This window comes from Saimiri boliviensis, chromosome 12, assembly GCF_048565385.1.
Source record: "Saimiri boliviensis isolate mSaiBol1 chromosome 12, mSaiBol1.pri, whole genome shotgun sequence".
Lineage (NCBI taxonomy): Eukaryota > Metazoa > Chordata > Mammalia > Primates > Cebidae > Saimiri > Saimiri boliviensis.
The window spans coordinates 100,788,512-100,816,297 of record NC_133460.1 but is presented as its reverse complement, the minus strand read 5'-3'; the positions used below and the strand labels follow the sequence as shown (position 1 = coordinate 100,816,297).

At 33.5% G+C, this 27,786-nt stretch overlaps 1 protein-coding gene across 1 annotated transcript in view; it reads right to left on the bottom strand.

The window, feature by feature from the left end:
• Positions 1–240: 240 nt before the first annotated feature.
• The window catches only part of CCDC172 (coiled-coil domain containing 172), a 54,074-nt gene continuing 26,528 nt past the window's right edge, over positions 241–27,786 (bottom strand). The window contains exons 6-9 of the mRNA XM_003922174.2: positions 22,651–22,752; positions 22,212–22,314; positions 2,922–3,009; positions 241–964 (exon numbers count right to left, since the gene is read on the bottom strand). Coding sequence (XP_003922223.1) covers positions 929–964; positions 2,922–3,009; positions 22,212–22,314; positions 22,651–22,752 — 329 coding nt within the window. The 3' untranslated portion in view covers positions 241–928. The remainder of the gene's footprint in view (positions 965–2,921; positions 3,010–22,211; positions 22,315–22,650; positions 22,753–27,786) is intronic.

Genomic DNA, 27,786 nt, shown 5'->3' with positions numbered 1-27,786 from the left:
ACTTTTACAGATGAAGGTCCTCAGAGAAACTCTGTCAACAGACATTTTATGATTATAGAATAATTAAAGTGAAAGCACGCACCTTTGTTAGTGGAAGTGGCACCAACACAACTGGGCAATAAACTGAATGTTTCTTCCTATGTGTGTTTCACTGGACCTTAGGCAAGCTACAACAAAAAATGAAAAGTATAGTGTATCAGTCCATTCTTGCATTGCTATGAAGAAACACCTGAGACTGGGTAATTTATAAAGAAAACAGGTTTAATTGTTCCATGGTTCTGCAGGCTGTACAGGAAGTATAGCGACTTCTGCTTCTAGGGAGGCCTCAGAAAGTTTCCATCATGGCAGAAGACAAAGTGGGATTGAGACATTTCATATGGTGAGAGCAGGAGCAAAGTGGGAAAGTGCTATACACTAATAAACAACTAGATCTTAGAAGAACTCACTCAGCAAGGACAGTACCAAAAAGAATGGTGCTAAGTTATTCATGAGAAATCCACCCCCATGATCCAATCACTGCCTATCAGGGCCCACCTCCAACAGTGGGGATCCCAATTCAACAGGAGATTTGGGTGGGGACACAGACCCAACCCATATCATATACATTAGAAAGGATAGGTCAGCTTGAGGTTCAGAGGGATGTAAGAAGCTTGGGAGCATGGTATCTACTTCTCCTTTTCCTTCCTTTAGAAACAAAGTCAAACCACAGAGGAACTCTTAAAGTTTGAGTAACAAGACGAAAAATTATCTTAAAGGGCTAACACACCATTTCTAGATATTAACCATTTGAATATTTTAACCCCCATATTCTCCACAAGAATCTGTTGTAATGGGTACCATTCATATATTTATCACATCATATATTTATCACAGATTTGATTCAAGATGCTCTGATCAAATCTCAGATGGCTGATCAATTCTCTGTAAGTTATTTGCTTTCCTGAAGATCTTTCTGTGACAATGTCTGAAAAGAAAACAATAATTATTCATGAAGAAAACTAAATTCTTAATAAAAGAATTACATAAATTGTATCTAAATTTAACATAACAGTAATTTGGGACATTTCTCAATTATATTTTTGAAAGATTTTATAAAAAACATAAATTCGTAAAAACCCTAGAAGAAAACCTAGGCAATACCATTCAGGACATAGGCATGAGCAAAGACTTCATGACTAAAACACCAAAAGCAATGGCAACAAAAGCCAAAATAGACAAATGGCATCTAACTAAACTTAAGAGCTTCTGTACAGCAAAAGAAACTACAATCAGAGTGAAAAGGCAACCGACAGAATGGAAGAAAATTACTGCAATCTACCCATTTGACAAAGGACTAATATTCAAAGTCTACAAAGAACTTAAACAAATTTACAAGAAATAAACAAACGACCCCATCAAAAAGTGGGCAAAAGATATGAACAGACACTTCTCAAAAGAAGATATTTACACAGCCAACAAACATAAGAAAAAAAGCTCATCATCACTGGTCATCAGAGAAATGTAAATCAATACCACAGTGAGATACCATCTCACACCAGGTAGAATTGCGATCATTAAAAAATTAGTAGAACAGATGCTAAAGAGGATGTGGAGAAATAGGAACACTTTTACACTGTTGGTGGGAGTGTAAATTAGTTCAACCATTGTGGAACACAGTGTGGAGACTTCTCAAGGACCTAGAACTAGAAATACCATTTGACCCAGGAATCCCATTACTGGCTATATACCCAAAGGATTGTAAGTCATTCCATTATATAGACACATGTACACATATGTTTACTGTGGCACTGCTTGCAATAGCAAAGATTGGAACCAACCCAAATGCCCATCAATGATAGACTGGGTAAAGAAAATGTGGCACATATACACCATGGAATAATATGCAGCCATAAAAAAGGATGAGTTCATGTCCTTTGCTGGGACATGGATAAAGCTGGAAACCATCATTCTCAGCAAACTGACACAAGAACAGAAAACCAAATGCCGCATGTTCTCACTCATATGTGAAAGTTGAACAATGAGAACACATGGACACAGGGACGGCAACATCACACACCAGGGCCTGTTGGGGGATGGGGGGCTAGGGGAGGGATAACATTAGAAGAAATATCTAATATAGACGATGGCGTGATAGATGCAGCAAACCAACATGGCACATGTATATCTATGTAAAAAACCTACACATTCTGCACATGTACCACAGAACTTAAAAGCATTATATATATACATACATAAATTCAAACATAATTTATTGAAACATTTTTGAACAAGAAAATGTTTACATAAAACAAACGTGTAACAATATGCAATATATCAAATTAAAACTATATTTTAAGATAAAGCTATTCATGTCTTTCACTAAAATAGAGTATGACAATACTGTGTTCATTTTGTAAACAACCAAAGAAAGAGGTTAAAGCAATTTAAAGTGCTCCCACACAATCTGAAAATACTTCCAATAATTAAATTCAAGGTTTTTGAGATAATACAAATATGCAATAAGAAAGTTTTAGGATTAAATATAATAAAAGTATAACTTATGCCTATCGAAAATAAAAAGCTTTTAAGGCATTATGATAGTTAAATTTCCTTCAGTGCATTAATCCTCTAATAATAGTTTCAGTCAAGGAAATGTTATGAGGTCAGATCTAAAGTTTTTTTAACTTCATTTGAAATCAGACATATTCTCTTTGAATATAATTTGCTTCATGTAACAAATTATATTCAAAAATATACCTAACTCTCCAGGAACTCAAAACACTTCACAGATGTATAGCCTGATCTTTGTTATCTTCATTATTGTTTTCTGTTTTTTGCAGAGGGATGAAACACTAGTTCAGTGATTTGTACACCAGTAAAACTATTCTTGCCAGTAGGTAAAATAATGCTGAACAAAAGTTAAACAATCAACAATAACTTACCAACTCCAAAAATTCTATTTCTGTTTGAAGAGCTTCATAAACACTTTCCATGTCATCTTCTTTATAAAGTTCTAATTCTTTTTTAAGTCTATTTGAAAAGAAAATTTCACCTATTAGTTCAATAATAAACTATAATTTTATTACTGCACAGAGAGGGACAAGTTTGTAGCTTCTATAGCCAGAATTTCAAAAGTTAAAACTAAAGAATTTGGATATTTTAATTCTCTATACTTTTGCAGTAAAAATCTTCATAAAGAAATTAAGGTTGACGGACTAATACATATTTAATAATTTTGTTCGTTTTATTTTTTTGAGATGGAGTCTCGCTCTGCCACCCAGGCAAGAGTACATTGATGTGATTTTGGCTCACTGTGACCTCTGCCTCACAGGTTCAAGCAATTTTCCTGCCTCAGCCTCCTGAGTAGCTGGGATTACAGGCGCCTAGCAATACAAAAATCATACCCAGCTAATTTTTGTATTTTTAGCAGAGATGGGGTTTTGCCATGTTGGCTAGGCTGGTCTTGAACCCCTGACCTCAGATGATTCACCCACTGCAAGCTCCCAAAGTGCTGGGATTACAGGTGTGAGCCACCACACCCAGCTGACATTTAATAATCTTATCATAACTAAAAGAGGAACATCAGTTGGTGGAAAAAATATATAGTACTATGTCTTAACATTTCTGTTTTAGTGCTGGCCACTGAATGAGCTTAGTTAAAACATTTAGCTTCTCTGAGCCTCACCTGAAAATTTTTAAGTATAGAAAAAAAAATGATCCTTGAGATTTCTTTTCAATCTAAAATTAAACTATAACTTTATATGTGTATAATTAAAATATACTTTAATTTGGGAGGAGAAAGCAACATCTTTCTTTTTCCCAATTAAGTTTCTTTTCCCCATTAAGTCTTTAATCTTTTGAATATTTTGAATTTTTTTTTAACGTGAAAAAACACATAAATTTTATTAACATGCATTGAGAATCACAAAAAAAAAAATAGGTTGGTTAGAACTTAAAAGGTTAGATTCTGGTTTATTACCCTCTTAATGAAAGAAAAGGGATTTGGAATTGCTAAAGTTTATGAGAGACTGTTGTTTGAAACAATCAAACCAAAATGGAGTTTCTGGAGTTAGGTGCTATGTGATCTATCTTGAAAATGGGCCAGTTTCCCAAAAAACAGAGGAGATTCACAGCAACCAATCAAAGGGGCCCTGAACCAGCATAAGACAGTCTCCTCTGAATTATACTATAAGAAGTTAACTTTGAAATGATTCTAGAAAAATCCAATTAAATGTTTATACTGAATTTTTTTTGTATTTTTGGTTTTTCCTTTTTATCAGATTTTAAGGAACTAGAATATATGGAAATATGTGCGTATAGTAATAGAAGTGCTACTTTTGTTAAAATCAATTTATGCATACTCATCTTGGTATTGGCTCTGTCTTCAACGATAACAGTACCTCCTCTTTCCCTGGTATTAGAGTGGCACCCTTATCTTGCCTTACTTTTAGGCAGATAAAGCCTAAAAGGGTAGAGAACTCTTCCTATATCTATTGAGTTTCAATTGCCGAGATAATCCTTATGACAACGTGGCATAATTTCAGGGTAGTATATTTGGGTCCCTTCAAAGCAAGCTCAGAGAGGCAACAGAAACAGTAAGTCTTAAACAAAGAGCCAACAATTGTACTAATATTATACAAGCTTGATGATTATAAATGTAATCTGGAAATTTACTGCCAAATCAGCATGGACTTTGAGGAATTTTTTAAAAAATTATTTGATGCCTGTATTTAATGTGGAAAATAGTAAAAAATAAGTTTTCCATTTCTGGCATTATGACTAACTTTTTTTTTCTCTGAAAAGAAAACATAAACAAAAGCTAGGAGCTGTGGCTGAAGAGGTAGAAAGCCAGAGCCCGGAATTAGGCAGCTAGGAGCTAAAGCTGCCCGGAGGGGAGATAGGAGGAACAACACTGCTCTCCCAAACCTAAGCAACTCCTGGGCCAGCAACAAGGTGAGAAGAATAAATCAATTTGAACTTCTGCTGAGCCCTGACCCTCGAGGGGAAGCTGAAGGAGTTGTAAAATCAGTGACATTTCCTGGATACCAGCAAATGCAAAAGAAAATCTCTAAAGGAACCCTTAACAAATGTAGACCCACAGGACTCTCAGAGATTGAGAACAATGTGTTTGCAGCAAAAAATTGTGAAGCACCCAACAAGGAAAGCCATTATAAAGTAAAAGCAGAAATAAGATGCAATAGATTACACCCAGGTTATTCACAAAACAACGGATTAACAAAATAAGATGTCCAATGGCTAACAAAAATAGGAAACAGTATTAAATTTCATTCACAATCGGGGAAATACAAAGAAAAACACAAGGAAACACCATTAAACATTCACTAGAGTAACTAAAATGAAAGATAAGCAATACCAGGTGTTGACAAGGATATGAAGAAACTGGAACCTCCAGATCACCAGCATAGGATATTGCTTTCCATTTTGTTTGTAACCTATGTATGTCTTTATATTTAAAGTGAGTTTCTTGTGGAAACCATATAGTTATAGTTGTGTCTTACTCTTTTATCTAATGTAATAACATGTCTTTTACTTGGTATATTTAGATCAGTTTCATTTAATATAGTTATTCACATGGCTGGATTTAAAATATAAGATTTTTCTAATCATTTTCTATTTGTTCTATCTGTGCTTTGCTCTCTTTCCCTCTAGACCTGCTTTTGAACCATCTTCTTCAACTGCATTTTATCTCTTCTATTGACTTATTATTTATACTTACTGTAGTCCCCCTTTATCCAAGAGGGATACATGCTCGAATGCCCTCAGTGGACACCTGAACCTGTAGACAGTACTAATCCCTGCATATGCTACGATTTTTTCCTCTCTATATATACCTATGATAAAGTTTGATTGATAAATTAGGCACAGAAAGAGATGATCAACAATACCTAATAATAAAATAGAAAAAATTATAATATACTGTAATAAAACTTACATGATGTGGTCTCTTTCTCTCTCTCAAGATATCTTAATGCACTATAGATCTCAGGAACCTCAGCATGCAATTTTTTTCCTTCCCTTATTAAGTCAAAAACTTTTATCTTTTCACTTACAGGAAGCACTTGACACCTTCTTTTTGGCATATATGAATTGCCAGCATCACTACTTTTGTGCTTTGGGCCCATCATTAAGTGCAATAAGGGTTACCACAAAGACTGTGATAGCACAACAGTTGATATGATAATCCAGATGGCTACGAAGTAACAAGCAGACAGGTAGCATATAAAGTGCAGATACACTGGACAAAGGGATGATTTATGTCCAGGGAAGAATGGAGTAGAACTGCACAGGAGTTCATCATGCTACTCAGAATGGTGTGCAATTGAGAATTATTTATGAAAAATTTCATTTTATATTTTGGAACCATAGGTGAATGTGGGTAACTGAAACTGCAGGAAAAAACTGCAAATAAGGGGAGACTACTGTAATTTTTAAAGTTGTAATGCCTGCATTTGGATTAGTACACATCTTCAATTTATTACTGTGTACTCTCAAATAATGTAACACTGCTACACTTGTCCAGGTCGCGGTGGCTCATGCCTGTAATCCCAGAACTTTAGGATGCCAAAGCAGGCAGATTACTTGAAGCAAAGAGTTCAAGACTGGCCTGGTCAGCATGGTGAAAACCCTTCTCCACAAAAAATACAAAAATTAGCACATGCCTGTAATCCAAGATACTTGAGTGGTTGAGGCATGAGAATAGCTTGAACTCCAGAGGCAGAGGTTGCAGTGAGCCGAGATCGAGAGCCATTGCACTCCAGTCTGGGTGACAAAGATAGACTCTGTCTCAAAAAAAAATAAAATAACACTTGCTACACTTACAAGGTAAGAAACTTTAAACAATTTATTTCTAGTTTCTCCCTCCCATTTTTTGTTCGGTCATCATCATAGGTTTTTCTTTTTACATATGCTATAAACCTAGAATATATTCCTACTTTTTTGCTTTAGTCACCGTTTGTTCAGCAATTCAAAGTGTAATATAAATTCTATATTTATCTTCATTATCTTTCATTTATTTTCACATTTTTGAGTAGAGATGGGGGTCTCTCTATGTTGCCCAGGGTGGTCTCAAACTCTGGGGCTTGAACTCCTGGACTCAAGTTACCTGCCCACTTCAGCCTCTCAAAGCACTGGGATTATAGGTGTGAGCCACCATGCCTGGCCCATTTGAACCATTTCTGAAATTTTACCATTTCTTTGCATAGCTCCAAGTTTCTATCTGATATAGTCCTTCTTTCTGAAAAACATATACAGCCCTTTTTTGTAGGGTAGTCTGTTGGCAAGAAATTCAATAACTTGAGTTTGTCTAAAAATATCCGTATTTGCCTCCATTTGTGAAAGAGATTTGACTGACAATTCTGAGCTGGCAGCTTTTACTTTCCCTCTTTAGGATATCATTCCCCTGTCTTTTGGTTTGCATAATTTCTGATGAGAAGTCTTCTATAATTATTCTCTTCATTATATATAATGTGTCTTTTCTTTCTCTGTCTTCCTTCATGATTTGCTCTTTACCTTTGTTTTTCAAACAAAGGTAAGATGTGTATAGATGTTTGCTTTTTTTCTTTAATGCAGCTTGGGGCTCTCTGAGCTTCTTGTATCTGTGCTCTAAAGTATTTTGTTATTTTTGTAGAATTCTCCACTATTATTTCTGACACATGAAACAATATAATCGCGAATACATTATGCTAAATCTAAAAAGCCAGACAAAAGAGGATACGTATAATATTATTCCATTTGTATGATGTATTGGAAAAAGCAAAACTAAGAAAACAAATCGGGGCTGTGAGTGAAATACAGGCACTACGTATAAATAGGCAGGAAGGTTCATTCTAGGGTCATCAAAGTATTCTGTATCTTGATTGCAGTGGTGGTGACATAACTGAATACTTTTGCCAGTTCACTGTATTCTAAAAGGTAAATTTACTGCATGTAAGTTTTTAAAAAGTCAATAACAGAAGTCAAGTTTCCTATAAAATGACAATTAAAATTTTTTAATTAAAAATGTTTAAGTTTCCAAAAGGAAAAATCATGTTTAAAAATAACCTCTCAATACAAAAACCAAATAAGACCATCTATTAAAGGTGATGGGGATGAAGGCAGCAAATTGCACTTCCATGTGTGTACCTATGCAACAATCTTGCATGCTCTTCACATGTACCCCAAAACCTAAAATGCAATTTAAAAAATAATAAAAAAAGAAAAAAGAAAAAAACCCTATCTATTAGTTATAGATACAAACTAAGAAGAAAATAGAGAACTTCACAAAACTTGAAATTACTTGTAAGTAGGGAAATAAACTTCTAAATTCAGCTCTGAGGCCTACACCAATGCAGAAAGTGTTAAGTAACAATTCAATGGTAGAGAGAAGAAAGGAAAAAGGGGGCTTAAGGGCGATGAAACGCAGATTAAATGGCCCTCAGAAAGTGAGTCCTTCCCCATGTGGGGAAACACTGAGAAAAGGTCTGAGGCCTCAGAGTTGAGAGCCCTGGCTTCTGTAGGGTGGAAGGAGTTTGTTTAAATCAATGGCTCTCTTATCTTAGGTAAAGAGGGTTGTGGTGTTTTTTAATTTAATGATCTTTTTGTCTTTCCAGGGCATTTCATTTCCATTTCTTGATTCCTTCTTGTCTTTAAATGTTACAGCCCACGCAAAATTGTCTATTTCTCATCCACTAACCATAGCTGAAATGAAGAAAGTTTCTGTTTTGTTTTGCTGATGAGGTTTATTAAAAACTGTATTATGGACAAAAAGCAAAACCACTTTGATACGCCAGATAATCAAAAAACTACATAAATTGATCTAAAGTATAAAGATATAAGAAAAACAGTGAATTTATTCTCCCAAAGCAAGCATAACATTGATACCAGACCTGATCAATAGTGAATACTTATATACACACATACATGTCTATGAATACTAATGCAAAAATTATAAATAAAATATTAGTAAAGAGAATACAATACCACAATAAGCAAATAATATACTAAGATCTATTAGAATTTGTTCCAGGAATGAATGTATGGTTCAATATTAGAAATTCATTAATGTAATCAATCATATTAATATTTCCAAGGGGAAATATGATTATCTTCAGAAGTGCCAAAAGGCATTTAAAATATTTAAAACTTATCCCTGATAAAAACTTTCAATAAAATCAGAATTAATAGATACTATTTTTACCCAATAAAAAAATACATATGTCAATCCTAAAGTAAGCATCTCATTGCTTGGGAAATACTAAAGACAATCTCTTCAAGGTCCAGAACAAGGATGCCTATTCCCTTTACTACTTTTTAATACTAAGTTGGAAGAACTAGCCATTAAAAGTAGTCTAGAGAAAATAATTAGAGGCATAAGAGTTTGAGAGACAAAGTTATTTCAATTTTCAGGTAATATGACAATGTAACTGAAAATTCAAGCATATCATGAATAAAAAAACAACTCAAACAATAAAATAATTTGGTAAGGTGGCAAGATATAAAATTAGCATACAAAAATAGCTAGCCTTTATTTTTAATCAATAAATAACGTAACTTTCTCTTTCATAGGACATCACAAAAATATTAATTATTTCTATATTAAATCAGATTGAATATAATCCTGATAAAAATACGAGTTTGTTTCCTTGGTGCTAGGCAAATTGATCCTAAAGTTTATATGAAAAAAATAAACATTCAAGTAAGGCTCTTTAATGTTATTCTTTTTAGGAAAGCCCTGAGAAAGAAAAACAAAGAGCAGTGACTAGCCCTACCAGCCATTAAATCCTACTATTTATCTTTATAATTAAAACAGTGCAGCCCTGGCATATAAATAGAACAGTGGGATATAGTAGGAGACAGATAGAGTCAAGTATAAATGGAAATCTAGTAGATGATAGAGGTGACACCTCAAACCACTGGGGAAAAAAAGATAGACTTTTCGTTAAATTGTGCTGGAAAAACTGGATAGTCATTTGCAAATGGATGTAAATGGACTGCCAGAGCTAAAACTGAATCTACATTACACAGCATACACAAGAATATCCTTTAAATGGATCAAAGATTTAAATATAAAAAATGAAACCATACAAGGTCAAAGTGAAAGTATAGATAAATTATTTGATAAGCTGGGTGTAGGTAAAGACTTTTAAACTATGGCTCAAAACACAAATGCAATAAAAGAAAAAAGTATTAAATTCAATTATGTTTAAAAGGTTGTGTGGCAAAAACCATCATAGGTAAAGTTCAAAGATAAATAACAAACCAGAAGAAAACATTTGGCACATATGTTACAGATAAAGAACTAATCTCCATAATATATAAATAAATTTTGGCAAGAAAGACCAAAAGCCTAATAGAAAAATAGGAAAAAGTCATAGAAAGGTAGTTAAAAAAACAATTTACAAATGATCCATAAAGGCATAAAAAACACTCAACTTCACTCATAATAAAGACTTAACAATATACTACACAAGAATATTGTTTCTCATCTATTACACTGGCAAAACTTCAAAAACTTGACAACAAATTCTTCTGGCAAAATTATAGGAAAAATATGCTCAAACATTGCTAGAGAAAATTCAAAATGCTACATGTAACCTCAACGGAGGAGAACGTGGCAAGATCCAACAAAACTACATTTGCATTTTCCCTTTGACACTGCCTCTTCATATCTAGTAGGATACTATATAAATACAAAACAACATAAACTCAAAATTATTTATTGAAGCATTATTTGTAATCACAAAATATTAAAAACAACCTAAGTGTCTATTTATATGAAACTGGTTGCATAAACTACAGTACATCTATTACAGTGAAGTATTATACAGCTATGAAAATGAAAATAATCTTTTAACTAATATAAAATGAATTCCAGGATATACCGTTAAATAAAAACAGAAATATACAAAAGATTATATACAGTGTGCTAACATTTGTGAAAGAGAAAGTGATATAACAATATATAATTAATATCTAATTATATTAATTAGAATGGAAAAGAAAGACAGGAAGGATGAATCAAAAACTAGCAAAAATGGTAACCTACAGTAGTGAATGAAAATTCAGTAAGATAGAGAATGGAATGAAGCTCCTCTGGATGTAGCTTTTCATATACTTTTGCTTCTGAATTATGCTGATGTTTTACTTATTTATCAAATAAAATTCAATCAATAAAGCTGAGAAAAAGAGCTCAAAAGTTAGACAAAAAGAACACTTGAGTTAAACACAAATAGAAATGCATAAGCCTAACTGCATTTCAAACTTATTATCATAGGAAAAAGTAAAAAAGAATTAAAGTAAATTTTGAACACAATAGTCTATATACCCTCAGTGGGATGTGTAGTAAGGCATTAAGGATTAAAAAGGAGCCTTAAATTTTATTTAGTAGGCTTATCGTTAGTGGGGGCACACAGCTGGTAATTCTAAAATTATTTTGTGATATTTTGTAGGATTTAGGAAATTAATAATTACATTGATATAATTGAGAACCAGAGCTTTAACTAGAAAGAAGAAAGATGTACATACAGAACGGAGGCAGGAGAAGAAAACCTAGTCATTTGGATTTGAATTGGAGGACACTGTATAAATTTACCATTTTAAAAACGGTAATTTTAGTTCTGTCCACTTAAAGTACTTGGAAGCAATGACATCCAGTAGCAATGACCACATCTAGAACTGTGGTTTGAGTTTCTAAATACTATTGCCAACTCAAAGATAATAGGGTTTCTTGAAGAAATAACTGGTTCCAGGATTGAGGGAGGTAATATATAAGAAGAACCTGGGACACCTTCTTGCACCAGAAAGAAAGAAAGTGATTTTTAAAAAAACACACAGAAATCAATTTCAGAGGGATTGCCTCTGGCCAAATTTGGAACAGTTGGGGCATCAAAACTAATAATGACAGGAATAGATTATGACACATGTAATTTTCAAAAATGCATGAGTACATAGACAATTTTTCTAAAGGAGAAATAAAAAGGGTGGGGAAGGTGGAAAGGGGAAACAGAAACCTCTTTTTAAAAGAATTTTACCAATAAATAAATAAATAATTACATGATTAGAAATTACCATCTTGTCATCATCATTATAATAACTGATTCAGGAGGAAATCATTAGCGGACAATAAATGGTTAAGAGAAGGGTTACTGGGGAAAGAATATACACAAGGTATCAGAGAGTCACCCGATATATTACTTAGTACTACTAATGGAAAATAGTGCTTTGAGAAATCTGACAGACACGATCTTAACTAAGGGATAAAATTAACATTACCAAAAATGAAACAAACTGACATTATGCGCCTCATGATATAATGCTCTGAAAAAGACACAGTATCACATAATATTCTTGCCAAAAAAATTTAACTTGAATATAATCTCAAAGGAACAAATAGGTACAAACTGAAGAACATTCTAGAAAACAACTGGCCTTGACACCTCAGAAAAAGTGTCAATGTAATGAAAGACAAAAAAGTGTCAATGTAATGAAAGACAAAAAAGGAGAGAAATTTTCTTGACTAAAACAGCTTAAAAGAAAACATAATTTGTAATCCTCATTTGGTTCCTAGATATAAGAAGGAGAGAGAGAGGAGGAAGGGAAAAGAGACAGAAAAGAAGAGAAAAAGAAAGAAGAAAAATAACTATAATGAACACTATTAAGGTAACAAGGCAAATAAGGCAAATATTAATATAGACTATTAGATAATAGTACTGCACCAATGTTAAATTTCCTGTTAATTTTCTAATTTTGTTTTTCATCGACATAATAATTGTACATATTTTTAGGATACAGTGTGATGTTTTAATACATGTATATAATGTGCAACAGTCAAATCAGGGTATTTAGTATATCCATCACCTCATACATTTATCATTATTTTATCATAAGAACATTCAAAATCTTCTCTTGTGGCTATTTTGAAATACACAATAGAATATGGTTAACCAAGAAACAAAACTGCTGACTATGAAAAATGATTAAAATTTTCAACCACAGAAAAAGTAGAAATTCTTCAGCTAGAACAGCCTAAAGCAAACAACAAAACCCTATAAACTTGGAAAAGATATTTTTAATTCGTTAGCAGACAAAATTCACAACTATCAAAAAGACCAACTATTTAAAACTTCTGGAAATTAATATGAAAAAGATAAATGACCCAAAAAATCTAGTAAAAAAATAATTCAGTTATTTTACAGAAAAAAAAAAAAAACGTATGGGCCATAAACAGACGCAAAATATGCTCAACCACATATGTAGTCAGGACAAGGCCATTAGAGACCATGAAATACCGTCTTATGTCTGCAAGATTGGCAAAAACTAAAGTCTTTTAAAAATCACTGAAGAGGATGGAGATCAACAGGAAGTTTCATAATGTGCTAATGAGAATATAAACTGGCTTAGTCACACTGGAAAATAGTGTGTTGTCATCTTGTGAAATTCAACATTCATATACCCTACACTCAGCAATTCCAACAGGCATATATCCTGGAACAACTCTTGCATATGTGCACCAGCATGTACACAGCAGCACTGCTGGTGATAGCAAAAATCTGGAAACAAACCAAATGTCTATTAAAAAGAGAAAAAAATATGCTATATTCACACATCTACACTCACTGACATGGGTAAATCTTAGAAAAAAATTGAAAAAAATACAAATCCCAGATAGCATAATTTTTACACAACTCAAAAATAAACCAAAATAACCAATAGATTGTGCATGCATATATATGATTGATGATAAATACATGCTGTAAACTAACGTTATATAATGCAATAAAGAAAATTATATATAAGAAAATGAATCACATTATATAATGCACATTCACAAGAAAATGAAATACAATATAGGACATCAACGATATCTAGGGTAATGAAGGGAGTATGGATTAAAGGAAGAGCCATAGCTAATGCCAAGTATTGGTAATATTCTAGTTTATTTCACAGATGCTCATTTTAAGCTCATATTTAATGCACAGGTGCTCATTATATTCGTATCCTTTAGAAATTACATACAGTTTACATATATTATTTTAAGGACCACTGGGGAATAAAAACAGAGTATTTATAATAAGGGGGGGGTGGTGAAATACTCTATTCAGTCATACATCACTTAACAATGGGAATATATTGTGAGAAATACACAGTTAGGTGATTTTGTCATTGTACAAACATCATAGAGTGAACTTAGACAAATCTAGATTGGATAGCATACTACCTAAGCTATAGAGTACAGTGTATGCTCATAGGTTACAAACCTGTACCGCATGTTACCATACTGAATACTATAGGCTACTGGAACACAATGGTAAATATGTGCATATCTAAACATAGAAAAGGTGAAATTAAAAGTGCAGTATTACAATCTTATGGGGCTACTGTTAGATATGTGATATGCTGTTGACTGAAATGCCATTATACAGCACATATATATATTGAAGTTCATTGTGTTCTGTCTCAACTTTTAGGAATCTAAATAAGAAATCTAAAGGAATGCTTAATAAGAAAAGATAACAAGTTACTCATTTTAAGCATCAGATATTTACATATTCATAAAAACCCATGTAATAAATATTTTTAAAGACAAAGTGGAAACTTAAGTGGAGAGTTAAAAATATACTATGGATGCTGCTACTGAAATGTACACAAGCCTTCACTTTAATATATTTACTTTTCAAATAAAATGGTAGAGATATTCCCACCATACCATCAACACGTGCTCATCCACCTCTTCAGTTCAAATGGACTACAGGTTCTGCATGACCTCTCATGCCTATCAGAATTAGGTGGTGACCACTTACCCTTTCAGTTACCTAAAAATAAGAATGAGAGACTACTGGAATTAAGGAGGGCATTCAGAGCAAATTATAGGAAGTATTTGCCTAGTTAGCATATAATCAAGCTGTAGAATTTAGATCTGCACTTAAAGAAAAGATTGCTGTTGCTAGCTTCAAAAGAGGCCAGATGATAATGGCATGAATATTAATACATTTGCAGCTATCCAAAGCAATATAATGGTAAGTATATCTCATGCTTCAGTGCATAGACTGATTGCCTACAGGAGTCAAGAAGGACTTCCCTCATCCACTGAACTAAGGGCACTTTGCACTGGTTATTGTCACCTTTCTCTGAATCATCAAACAATGACCATGATAGGCCAACATTGCTAACTAGTTTAGCAAAACTTATGTTCCATGTTTTTTTAATAATTTCCTGCACCATTATAAATTTTTTTCACTTACCTCTCAGAGACATAGAAAACCATTAACTAACAGCATACTCAGTTTAGCCACAGAATTGTACACACTACTATTTAAAGTATAAAGGATAAACTTCACCCAAAGTCCTAGTTCTCAAATGCAATGCTGTTAAAATTTATGCATATATCATTGCAGCCTCTAGTTTTCATATAAATGATTATACAGTTTTGCTTTTGTGTGTGTATTCGAGTGTGTGCTCAATGTTATTGCATACATTTCCCCCAGTTAACTATTAACAATTAATGCTATTTAAGATAAACACGTAGTAATCCCAGTGGTTACACCATAATTAACATAATCATTTCTTATAACAGGGCATTTCAATTGTTCCTATTTTTTTCTAACATAAATCACATTACTATGAACACCATTGTGAGCATAAAGCTTCTTCTGTACTTAGCATTGCCTTCCTTAGAATAGAACTTATAAATGGAATTATTGGGTCAAACAGCATAAACATTTTAAGATGCTTATAATAATTTGTAAGTGTTAAATTTCACTCCAAATACATCTAAGCATTTATACTGCTACCAGGCATGTACAAATCATCTCCGTACCACACACTTACCAATTTTAATTATGATTATCTGATCTTTCAAAAATTTTTAGAATAAATAATATTTAGTGGTTTTAATCTATATTTCATTGATAATCAGTATAGCTGAATTACACTGTCTTACTCATTTTGGTATCTCCGGCAACTAGCATAATGTATGGTACAAAGTAGGTACTTAATGCATGTTTGATATATGCATGGATAAAAAAGCATTAATCTGATGTTTTCTAATGAATTTTTATCAGTTGATTATTTAATAAACTATTATCCTTTATCATAATGACTATAATTGTATTCCAGTTTGCCATTTAATGTTGATGACTTTTATTGACACATGAAATTTTAAATCTTACATGTTAATTTATTAATCTTGTCCTTTTTGGTTTTCTTAATCACACTTCAGTTTAATAAATAGTTATTTTTACTTTCCACTAGTTTTTCCATGGACTGATTTTTTAAATATTATTTCCCTATCTCTATATTAATTCATATAAAACATTTTAGTGGTATTTAATTTTAAAGTAATATCAGTAGTCTTTTTTTATATATAATTTATTTCTGAAAGTGGGTGTGAAAGTTATGTGTAACTGTAGAAATATCAGTTTTTCTAATTCTTCTTTCCTTCAGTCTAGGCCACCAGCAGATAGGTAAGAACCTTCACAGGTGTGTGAGGCTAGACCAGAGGAATCTGCTGAGAAAGGGCTAGAATCCCTTCCTCCAAATCCTGGGTTGGTTGGGGTAGGCATCTCCTTTCACCCCATACCTTCTGTCATCTTCCCTAACCCACATCAAACGGGGTTGATTTATAAAGATGAACATATGAAAATGAAAAAAGAAATTTGTATTATATCAAAGATGCCCAATGAATTTAGAAAATAATCACTGTAATATTTTGTATTGCTTGTATAATAAAATTTTTTCAAAATTTATGGGACAAGCTACATTTATATCAGAATATAACTTTTAAAATAATCAATCGAGTCTACCATAAAAATTTCCTCTGTATTCGCTTTGAAGCTTTAATAAGTATGGTATGTGCCAAGGATTCACAAAACAAGGGATCTCTATTAGCTTAAAGGCCACATAATCAATGCTGTAGAGACACTTCTGGTAGTGAATAAATGATGAAGTTTTACCAGAAAAGATGCAGAGTCAACAGAAATATTCAGCAAAATATATAGCTAAGAACAAACCTGGAATTAAATGGGGATTTTCATATTTTATAAATGTTAAAAGGGAGATAATATAGGTAGGGTAAAGATACACAATTGTTTGACTAATATTTTGAAGACATTGTAGAACTGAGATCTTGTTACTCTTGTCTACTTTGAGCTTTTTTTTTGCTGAAAACAAAGAGCAAAGATAATGTAGACTATTTTATAAACGGAGCCTGGATAACCATTCGTATTACTCTACCAAATGCTGCTTATTCTAAAACATGTTACAGAAAGACTCTTGCAAGTATTTAAGAATACATTTATAAAAGTGTGTCTAATTATGAACATTTAGAAACTATCTTATACATCCATTAATGGGAGACTGGTTATATAAATATAACATCTCCATATAATAGCATTAAAAAGGATGAAAATTAGTACAAACTAAAATGAAAACATCTATATTTTAATAAATAAGCAAACTTCAGACCAGTAAGTTTGATAATCAGGATTTTGCTAAACACACACAGACATACATATGTACATGTGTGTACATACACAAACAAATAAATTATGACAGGATACACATCACTTTTAACAGTAGTCATATTTGGGGTGTCAGAGCAAGGGTATGGAAAAGGAGATTTTTGACACTTCACATCTTTGGAGTGTTTGAATTTTTTATGCAATCAACATAGCCTATTCTCATAATTTAAATATATATATATTTGGTAAAATTCAAAATACATACATGTGTAAATATACATATTTATCTGTGTATCCTTGAAAGAGTTTGAAAGCATGTTAATACCATACTGAGTTTATGCCTTCTTACAAATCTGAGGACCAACAGTGTTACCTCTATGACCAACTTAACTAGATGACTTTTTCACTGAAGAGGTCACAGGACTGCTTTAGGACATGACATTAATGCATTTAGAGTCTCTCATAGCAGGTGTATATTAACTTTCATGCAGTTTACACTGCAAATATGCTCTTTGCAAAACCATATTACCTTTTGTTCTGTTCTTTTCTTTCCTTTTTTGTTGTTGTTGACCTGTTTTGTGGTGCTGAAACAAAGCCACACCATCTTTAAGTGCTCGGAATGAAAATCTCATGCTGTTGCCTATGCAGATCTATTCCCAGAACAAGCTTCCTATTGCATTAAACAAGCACAATATCAGTAACACAGGACATACAACCATTCTAGAAAGAAGTTTTGCAGTGAAAGAAAATGCCTAAAATGGCAGTAGTTCATGCCTGTAATCCTAGCACTTTGGGAAGCTGAGGCAGGCAGATCACCTGAGGTCAGGAGTTCGAGACCAGCCTGACCAACATGGAGAAATGCTGTCTCTACTAAAAATACAAAATTAGCCAGGCATGGTGGTTCATGCCTGTAATCCCAGCTACTCGGGAGACTGAGGCAGGAGAATCACTTGAACCCGAGAGGCAAAGGCTGTGGTGAGCCAAGATCATGCCATTGCATTCCAGCCTGGGCAACAAAAACAAAACTCTCTCGAAAAAAAAAAAGAAAAGAAAGAAAAGTAAATGCCTGAAATGTCTGAAGTTGTTTGTTGTGTTATTAATTGAAGTAAATTAAAAAAAAAAAAAAACATGATCAAGAATTGTGCACTTCGGTAACCTTGGTGCTGGGTAATAGTAAAAAATAATAGGTTTGTGGGTGGGTGCAGTGGCTCATGCCTGTAATATTAGCACTTTGGGAGGCTGAGGCAGGTGTATCACTTAAGGCCAGGAGTTCAAGACCAGCCTAGCCAACATGATGAAACCCTGTCTCTACTAAAAATACAAAAATTAGTCAGGTGTGGTGGCGTATGCCTGTAATTCCTTACTCTGAGATACACAGCAAGACTCTGTCTCAAATAATAAGTTTAGGGTTTTAAAGAAGCCCAATATATAACAGTCCTGCCTGAAATCTGCCCAATCAAAAAATAAGGCAGGCAGAAGGCAAGCAAAAATGTCACATTTATTACTGAGATAGTAGATACTGGAGAATGTAGATTAAATCTGTAGGCAAGGGTTTGCTAATATCAAATCCCAGAATTAGACTGATTTAACTTACATCATTAAAGGTAGCACTGGACCCCACAGGCTTTCTCTTGTGGAGTCCAGCAATGATCAAACTTAAGGGATGGAGAAGCAGACTGGAAAAACACTCTGAGGCAGGCCATGTTCCAAAGAAACAGAAAAGAAAGGGGCTGGTCTTCACATTGCCCAGTTTGCCTTTCCAAATTCACTGATCAGACTGAGTCACTCCTCTCCACATTAGGATAAGAGAATGAGGGACTAAGGGGAGGTCAGCATGGATAAAGCTTTTTCCACATTGCAGAAAAAGACAGAAAAGAAAATAATCCATTCCAAAGTGGCACTATCCTAGTGGTTAGAATACACCATGTCTTTGCAAATAGCACTGAAAATATATGAAGAATTTTAATCTTTTTGTAGTGAAAATTCAATTATATGTAGATTCAATTACTGGAACAAATATTTATTGAACACTATATGCCCTGGACTGGGCAAGATGCAAAGACTGAAAGAAAGATAAACCCGAAGTGGAGGGAGATGTGGGATTCAAAAGGGTTTAACCACTATGCTTACTGCTTTTTAAGAGTCTGATCTCTGTTACTTTTTTTCTCCTTACACTGTATGAAAAAACCAGCTCAGTCATAGTTACACACCTCTCTGGGAGGTTTCTGATGAATTAACCTAACCTATGGCTTAAGTATTAATCATAGCAATATTTTACAAGTTAGCTGCTTTAATGTGTGTTAGCTACATACTTACTCTTCAAACAAACTTTAAATAAACAAACATCTTGATATTTATAAATAAAGACCGATTATCTAAAGCAGAAACTATTAAATCATTCTGAATTTGAATCATTAAAGCACTGTGAATGTTAAGGTTACCTAAAATAGAGACCACTAAACCACTGGACTCTACCTTGAGTAGAACACTGGTTATCTATGTATAACATCAAGGTAAGAGTCCAACAAATAATCTGAATATGGTAGATTAAGTTTTAAAATATGAACCATCATCATCATAAAGAATTTCAATAATATGGATGAAATAAAACATGTACTAAAGTTGTCTAATTACTAAAACTAGAAACAATAAGCTCATAGAGATGAACTAATATTAAAGATTTCCTCTGTAATTGCTTTCTCACTGGTTAAAGTTTAACAAATGTAGAAGTCATAATAACCTTAATATAAAGCTGGTTCTCAACTGTGGGTGACTTTTCCACCTCCCCATTTTGCCAGGGGACATTTGGGAATGTCTGGAGACATTTTTGGTTGCCGTAACTGGTGAAAGCAGAGTGCTACTGTGTCTAGTGGTAGAGGACAGGATTGCTACTAAACATCTCACGATGCATAGAACAGCCCCCCCATGACAAAGAATAATCTGGCCTCAAATGTGAACAAGGCCAAGTTTGAGAAACCCTGCTATAAAAATAACATCTACTCCAGTAGAAGTCAAACCTGAGAAATTAAGAGAAATGCAACTATTATGGAATTCCATATACATTTGAACACAGAGATGAAAAAGACTATTGTAACCTAAAATTTAATAATAAAGTCAACTTAGTTTTGGTCTTCATGATGAAGCTGAATAAATATCTTATCATTTTTGGCATCATCAGCTTCTTGTTATTACACTAATTTTAAGACTGACAGTCCTCTTTCCCAAAATCTTCATACTCATTACTTTGACTTTACTCTTCATATGTGGGAAAACTTATGAAACATGCTAATTGGGAAACTAAGTACACATATCAATGAATTAAAAGTAGGAATAAATACTGACATTTAATTTAATAACTGCTAAAATGCAATGAACAGACTAAATACATGGATTGATATTTCTTTCTTTCTTTTTTTTTTTTCTGAGATGGAGTTTTGCTCTTATTGCCCAGGCTGGCATGCAATGGCTTGATCTCGGCTCAGTGCAAACTCTGCCTCCTGAGTTCAAGTGATTCTCCTGCCTCAGTCTCCTGAATAGCTGGGATTATAGCATGTGCCACCACTCCCGGCTAATTTTGTATTATTATTATTTTTTTAGTAGAGACGGGATTTCTCCATGTGGGTCAGGTTGGTCTCAAATTCATACCTCAGGTGTCTACCCGCCTGGACCTCTCAAAGTGCTGGGATTACAGGTGTGAGCCACTGCACCTGGCCTGATATTTCTATCCAAATTTCCTAAGTCATCATTTGTGAAGGAAAAAGCATTATCTAACAGACTTTGTGTGTTTAATTTTAACCCAGAGCACATTTTTATGACTAAGTGATAAGCCCACAAAACTGAAGTTCATATTGGAAGCCCTCACACTACTAACTATAATGATACTAGTGGGCATCACCATTTTTAAAAGTGTAAAAAAAAAATGTATGCATGAGCAGATTAATTAAAAACTCATTCTGCCTCACACAAATCACCCAAGAGATTGATATTTTATGCTTATAAAACAATATAAAATTAAATTGCAAATATTTTCTCACAATCTACTAAAATTATGGCCTGAGGTAATACACTGCTAATATGAAGCATGTTTTTCAGCTCTAGTGGACATATTTCCTATGTGACTTATGTGAAAGAAGGCTTCATTTGCTTCTTCACAGATCCAGTAATGAGGTTTCTTTTCTTAGATGAAACCTAGAAAGTATAGGTACTTCTTTAAAATTAAGCCAGCAAAGGTAACACTAAATTATTAATCAAAAAATTTTAAAACTTGAGCTCTTTTCTTCTTGTGTTTATGACTATGTCATTTCAAATATCATACACTCATTATCCAAATGCAAAAAGCATCTAACTATTCCATACAGAAAATACATTTTCACTTTTTAGGAACAAAACCAGAGTAACAAATATCAAGTAAAATAGCAGACTGATTTCCCTCCCTGGAATCTAGAAAGATGAAAAATAATTTCAATGATTTTCCCCTAAAAGTTAGGAATAACAGAAAAGAGAGTTGTATTATATCTTGGGATGTGAAAAATACTGAGTCTCAAGAAAAGATAAAATTAATTTCACTATTATTAATCATTGACCCAATGCATCATGAACTTATGTGTAGCACTTTCTAGCCCAAGCGTTGTCTTATTAGCATGTGACAGAAAACACAGAGAAGAAAATAGTGTCATCACCTGGAACTTTATATTAATAATTGATGGACTTAGCTTTATACCGAAATCTATTAAACTTTTACTTGATTTTTACCAAAATATAATAGGAAACTCTTACCTTAAACATTCTGCATCATTTTGAGGCTTTTCATTGATTTTTATTTTTTCTGCCTCTAGATATTTGGTAGTACAAATGGATTCATTCTCTTCATCTTCAAAAACTAAACAATTTAAAAAATAGTTTCAATATTTTGAAAATCAAACATAAAGATTATTCACTCATAAAAACAATACTCTAATTTTTGGTGCTTGCATATACAATTTATATACTAACAATTTTTATTTTCTACTTTAACAATTAAATGTATAAAAAATCTTTTAAAAATTTGTTACATTAAAAATAACAAATCTCACACTGATTAGTGTTTTATCTATTTCTTTTTATATCAATAATAGCATTATATCCCAGTTAATATATTTTAAAAGAATAATATACCCTTACAATGCATATATAACTATATTTATCAGTAAAATAAATTAACCCATGAAGGTAATACCTTTAAGTTTTCTCTGGAGAGTAAATAATTCTTCTATCAATTCATTCTTTTGTTTTTGAAGTTCATTTAACTGGCTACTATCATGTTCCATTGATTTCATTTCTAGAAACAGATACAAAAGCATCAAAAATAAAACACTCAGAAATACATTTAACCAAGGAAGTAAAAGATCGGTACACTGAAAACTATAAAACATAGATAAAAGAAACTGAAGACAACACAAATAAGTGAAAAGATATCCTTGTCTATGGAGTGGAAGAATTAATACTGTTAAAATATCCATACTACCCAAAGTAATATACTGATTCAAAGCAATCTCCATGAAAATTCCAGCAGTATTCACAGAAATAGAAAAAAATCAATCCTAAAAAGAAGTAGAAAAACAAACAAATCTATTTTAAGTATGTAGGCTTTGCCTTATATGTCAGCAATTATTAACGTTTTCTCATGTAGTAAAAATCTAAGCAGCATATGGTTAATTTTCAGCCCCAACTGGCTTCCCCTGGCCAAGTAGAAACTCTTTAAGAAACTGACCAGAACTTATTAATCACAGCTGGATACAAAAAGATAAGTTAGTAGATGATTAGTCTACCAAAAGAGAATTCAAAATATGTAATATCGCTTAGTGAAATAAAGTTCCAAATAACAAAACTATCTTTCATGACTAAAGGACATGAAAAATGACATTGCATAGTACTCATGATGTGGCTACAAGCTTTCACAATATTGCTAATATTGTTTCTTCTACCTAAAATGCGCTTCTTCCTTTTATTCTCATGACAAATCCTAATTCACCCTTTAAGACTCATCTCCTAAATTTTCAAACATTCTTTCTCTCCTGCCATAACTTCTGGTACTCTACTTACACATTTATTGGATTGTTTTATATTGTTCTACATGTCCCTGAGGAGTTTTTTAGGTTTTTGAAGTCTTTTGTTTCTCTTTGGGTTTCATTTTTTAAAGTTATCTCTAAATTCTCTGGTTTCTTCTTCTGCAGCCTCTGATCTGCTGTTAATCTCTTCCAGGAAACAGGTACCCTTCCCTTCCCTCCCATCCCCTCCCATTCCCCCCCCTTTCTTCCTTTCTTCCTTCCTTGCCTCTTCCTCCCTTCCTCTCTCTCTTGCTCCCCTTCTTTCTTTCTTTTTCCGAGACAGCGTCTTGCTTTGTCACCCAAGCTGGAGTGCAGGGGTGCAATCTCGGCTCACTGCAATTTCCAGCTCCCATTCAAGCAATTCTCTTACCTCAGCCTTCCGAGTAGCTGAGATCACAGGCGCCCACCACCACACCTGGCTAATTTTTGTATTTTTAGTAGAGATGGGGTTTCACCATGTTAGCCAGGCTAGTCTTGAACTCCTGACCTTGTGATCTGCCTGCCTTGGCCTCCCAAAGTGCTGGGGTTACAGCTTGAGTCATAGTGTCCAGTACAGATATTTTATTTTCTAACCTTTAGAGCCCCTTTGGTTCCTTTTACAGTTTTGATATTTAATTCACATACCACATAATTCATCCTTTTAGAGTGTACAATTCACTGGGCTTTAGTATTTTCACAGATATGTCCATCCAATTGCCATTATATAATTTTGGAACATTTCACTCCCCCACAAAAGAAATTCCATATCTGTTAGCAGGCAGTCCCAACTTCCTCTAGCTCTGCCAGCCCTAGGCAACCACTAATCTATTTTCTGTCTATACAGATTTGCCTATTATGGACATTTCAGAACAACAGAATCATACAATATGTAGTCTTTTGCGTCTGACTTCTACTACTTAGCGTAACGACTGCAATACTACCCATTTGGTAGCATATGTCAGTGTTTCATTTATTTGATGCCTAAATAGGATTCCACTGTATAGATATGCCCATATTTTGGTTTTAGATTCCATAGCTGATTGACATTTGGGTTGTTTCCACTTTTTCGCTACTATGAATAATGCTGCTATGAACATTCATGTACAGCCGTGTGTTGTTTGACAACAGGAATACGTTCTGAGAGATAAGTCCTTACACGACTATGTTGTGAGAACATCAAGTGTACTCACACACACTCAGATGGGACAGCCTACTGCACACACAGGCTACACTGTATAGCCTATTGCTCCTTGGTTACAAACCTATACAGCATGTTACCATACTAAACACTGTAGGCAACTGGAACACAGTAATAAGCATTTGTGTATCTAAATATATCTAAAACTAGAAAAGTACAGCAAAAATACAGTATAAAAGATAAACAATGGTACACTTGTGTAAGTTACTCCCCATGAATGGAGCTTGTAGGACTGGAAGTTGCTTTGAGTGAATCAGTGAGTGAGTGGTGAGTAAATTTGTAGGCCCACAGCATTACTCTACACTGCTGTAGACTTTAACAACACTATGCTTAGGCTACACTAGGGAGTTGGGGAGGGATAACACGGGGAGAAATGCCAGATATAGGTAATGGGGATGGAGGCAGCAAACCACATTGCCATGTATGTACCTATGCAACAATCCTGCATGTTCTCTACATGTACCCCAAAACCTAAAATGCAATAAAATACATATTTTTTTTAAAGTTTTTCTTTTTTAAATAATAAATTAACATTCGCTTACTGTAACTTCTTAAATTGACTTTTTAAAAACATTTTGACTTACAACACTTAGCTTAAAACAAAAATATACTGTACAGTTGCACAAAAATATTTTTTCCTTCTTAAACATTTTTTTGTAAAAAACTAAGACACAAATGCACACAATTAGCCTAGGCCTACACAAGGTCAGAATAATCAATACCACTATCTTTCACCCCCACATCTTGTCCTGGAAGACAAATACCTACTGGAAGGTCCTCAGAAGCAGTAACATGGATGGAGCTGCCATTTTTTTTTTTTTGAAATGGAGTCTCACTCTGTCTCCCAGGCTGGAGTGCAGTGGTGCAACCTCTCTTCCACATTGCATCACAAGCTCCTTGGAAACAGGAACTATGCCCTATTCATCTTTAAATTCCAATTTCTGTACAGTGCCTGATGTACTATATACAGTAGATACTCAATAAAGCATGTTGAACAAAACTAAAATAAATCATGCAACTGACTTTAAATGTTTATTATTCACAATGTCTTTGTCCACTAGTGCAGGTAACTGAAAGTGGACAATTCAATGAAAATATGTTTACATTTATGCTTCCGCTCCCTTAATAAACAAAAGTTTAAAATATAAATATAACTATATGCTAATACTTAATAGAGGGAATCCAGGATATGATAACATAAGTTTCAAGAAATTTTAAAAGATATATTTTATTCATTATTAATCGATTAATCAGACATTCCATAATTTAAAAGAATCTTTGTAAAACTTAGGCAAGAATGACAGAGAAATATTGGATTTAAATATTTCTGAAATATTTTTTTCTTAATCCTGACATGTTAGGCTAAATAAAAAAGATAAGTCTAAAGATTAATCCTTTAAAGAAAAAAATAAAGATGCCAATTTCTTATGAGGCTTATTGAGCAGAAAAAAAATAAGCACTGTGGCGGAAACTTTTTTCCCACTTGTTTATTGCCTGTTATTAATTTATTATTTTTATTTACAGCTTTATTGAGGTATAATTGATGTGGTAATCACTTTTTAATTTCTTCTACTGCCTTAAACCCATAATGTTCTAATCAATAGCTAGGTTTTATGGTTATAAATATTAAACCAACTAAGACAATCAAAATTAATTTACATTTTTTAATATGCGAGTTGTCTTTCTCATATGTACGCTGCCAATCGTTAAAGGATATTGCCAAGCAAATAAGTTGTGTAATACAATTTCTTATCTCACATCTAAGAAAAATAAATTCAACAACTGGGAGAAATGAGCAAGAGGAAAATTCTGAGAAAAACATTATGACAATCATTATTTTGAAGCCAAATATGATGAAGTGTTTTATCTATGAATTAGCAATGTTTAAAGTAAATATTCAGATATTTCACAAACAGATATACTGAATATCAATTATTCCATACTTCTAGTTTCTGAGGCCAAAAACCTTAAAATCAACTTTAACACTTCTCTTTCTGTCAATACTCTGCATCAAGTCCATCATGAAATCCTGCTTGCTACCTTCAAAACATACAAGAACCTGAACACCACTTACCACTTCTATGCTGCATCCCTGATCCAACTGCTCATCATCTCTCATCTGGATTACTGCCACCATCTTCTAGGTTTCCATTTCTGCTTTTACCTCCCTTAAGTTCTCAATAGCAATCAAAGTAATCCTATTCAAATGTCAGACCCCTTCGCTCCCTTTCCTTAAGTCCACCAATGGCTTTTGATCTCACTTCAGTAAAAGTCTTTAGGATGACCTATAAGGTTTTGAAAGATCTAGATTCCTGTCACCTCTCTGATCTCAAGACCTCTCCTTTACTCAAAAGGGATTAGGCTCTGCTTTTTCTCAAAAATGGGTGAGGCACAATCTCCCTTCAGGTGATTTGCGTCAACTATTCCTTCTCTGTGAAATGCTCTTCCCCAGGTATTCATTTGGTTTATTCCCTTATCTCTTTCAGGTCTTACTCAAAAACTCAGTTTATCAATGAGTCTTTCCCTGGACATCTATCTAAAACTGTACCACACACCCCACTCCAACCCCACCCCTTATCTATCTATCCTTCTTCCCTCCCTTATTTTTGTTCCACTCCCTCTCTCTCTTTCTTTCTTCTGTCTCTCATACTGGAATGTAGGCTCCACAAGGGCAGACTTTTTTTCCTTTTCTTAGTCACTACAGTAATACTAGGTCCTATAACAATGCCTGATACACAAAAAGTGCACAATAAGTATTACTGAATGAGTGAATAAACTAAGTACATTTCAGAAATACATTTGTAAGCTAAATGCAGTTCTTCTCTCTGTGAAAGTTTATACTTTAGTGGAAGAAACAGACAGGAATCAAATAATCATACAAGTGTGTAATTACAATGCTTTGAAGAAAAAGCACAGAGGGCAATGAGAGAATATAAGCAGAGGAGCTGACCTAATATGTAATTGGGAGGGTGGAGTATCATGGGAAGATTTTCCTGAGGATGTAACATTTGAGCTGAAATCAGAAGAATGACTAAGTTAACTGGATCAGCAGTACCCAACTTTTTTTGGCACCAGAGACTGTTTTTGT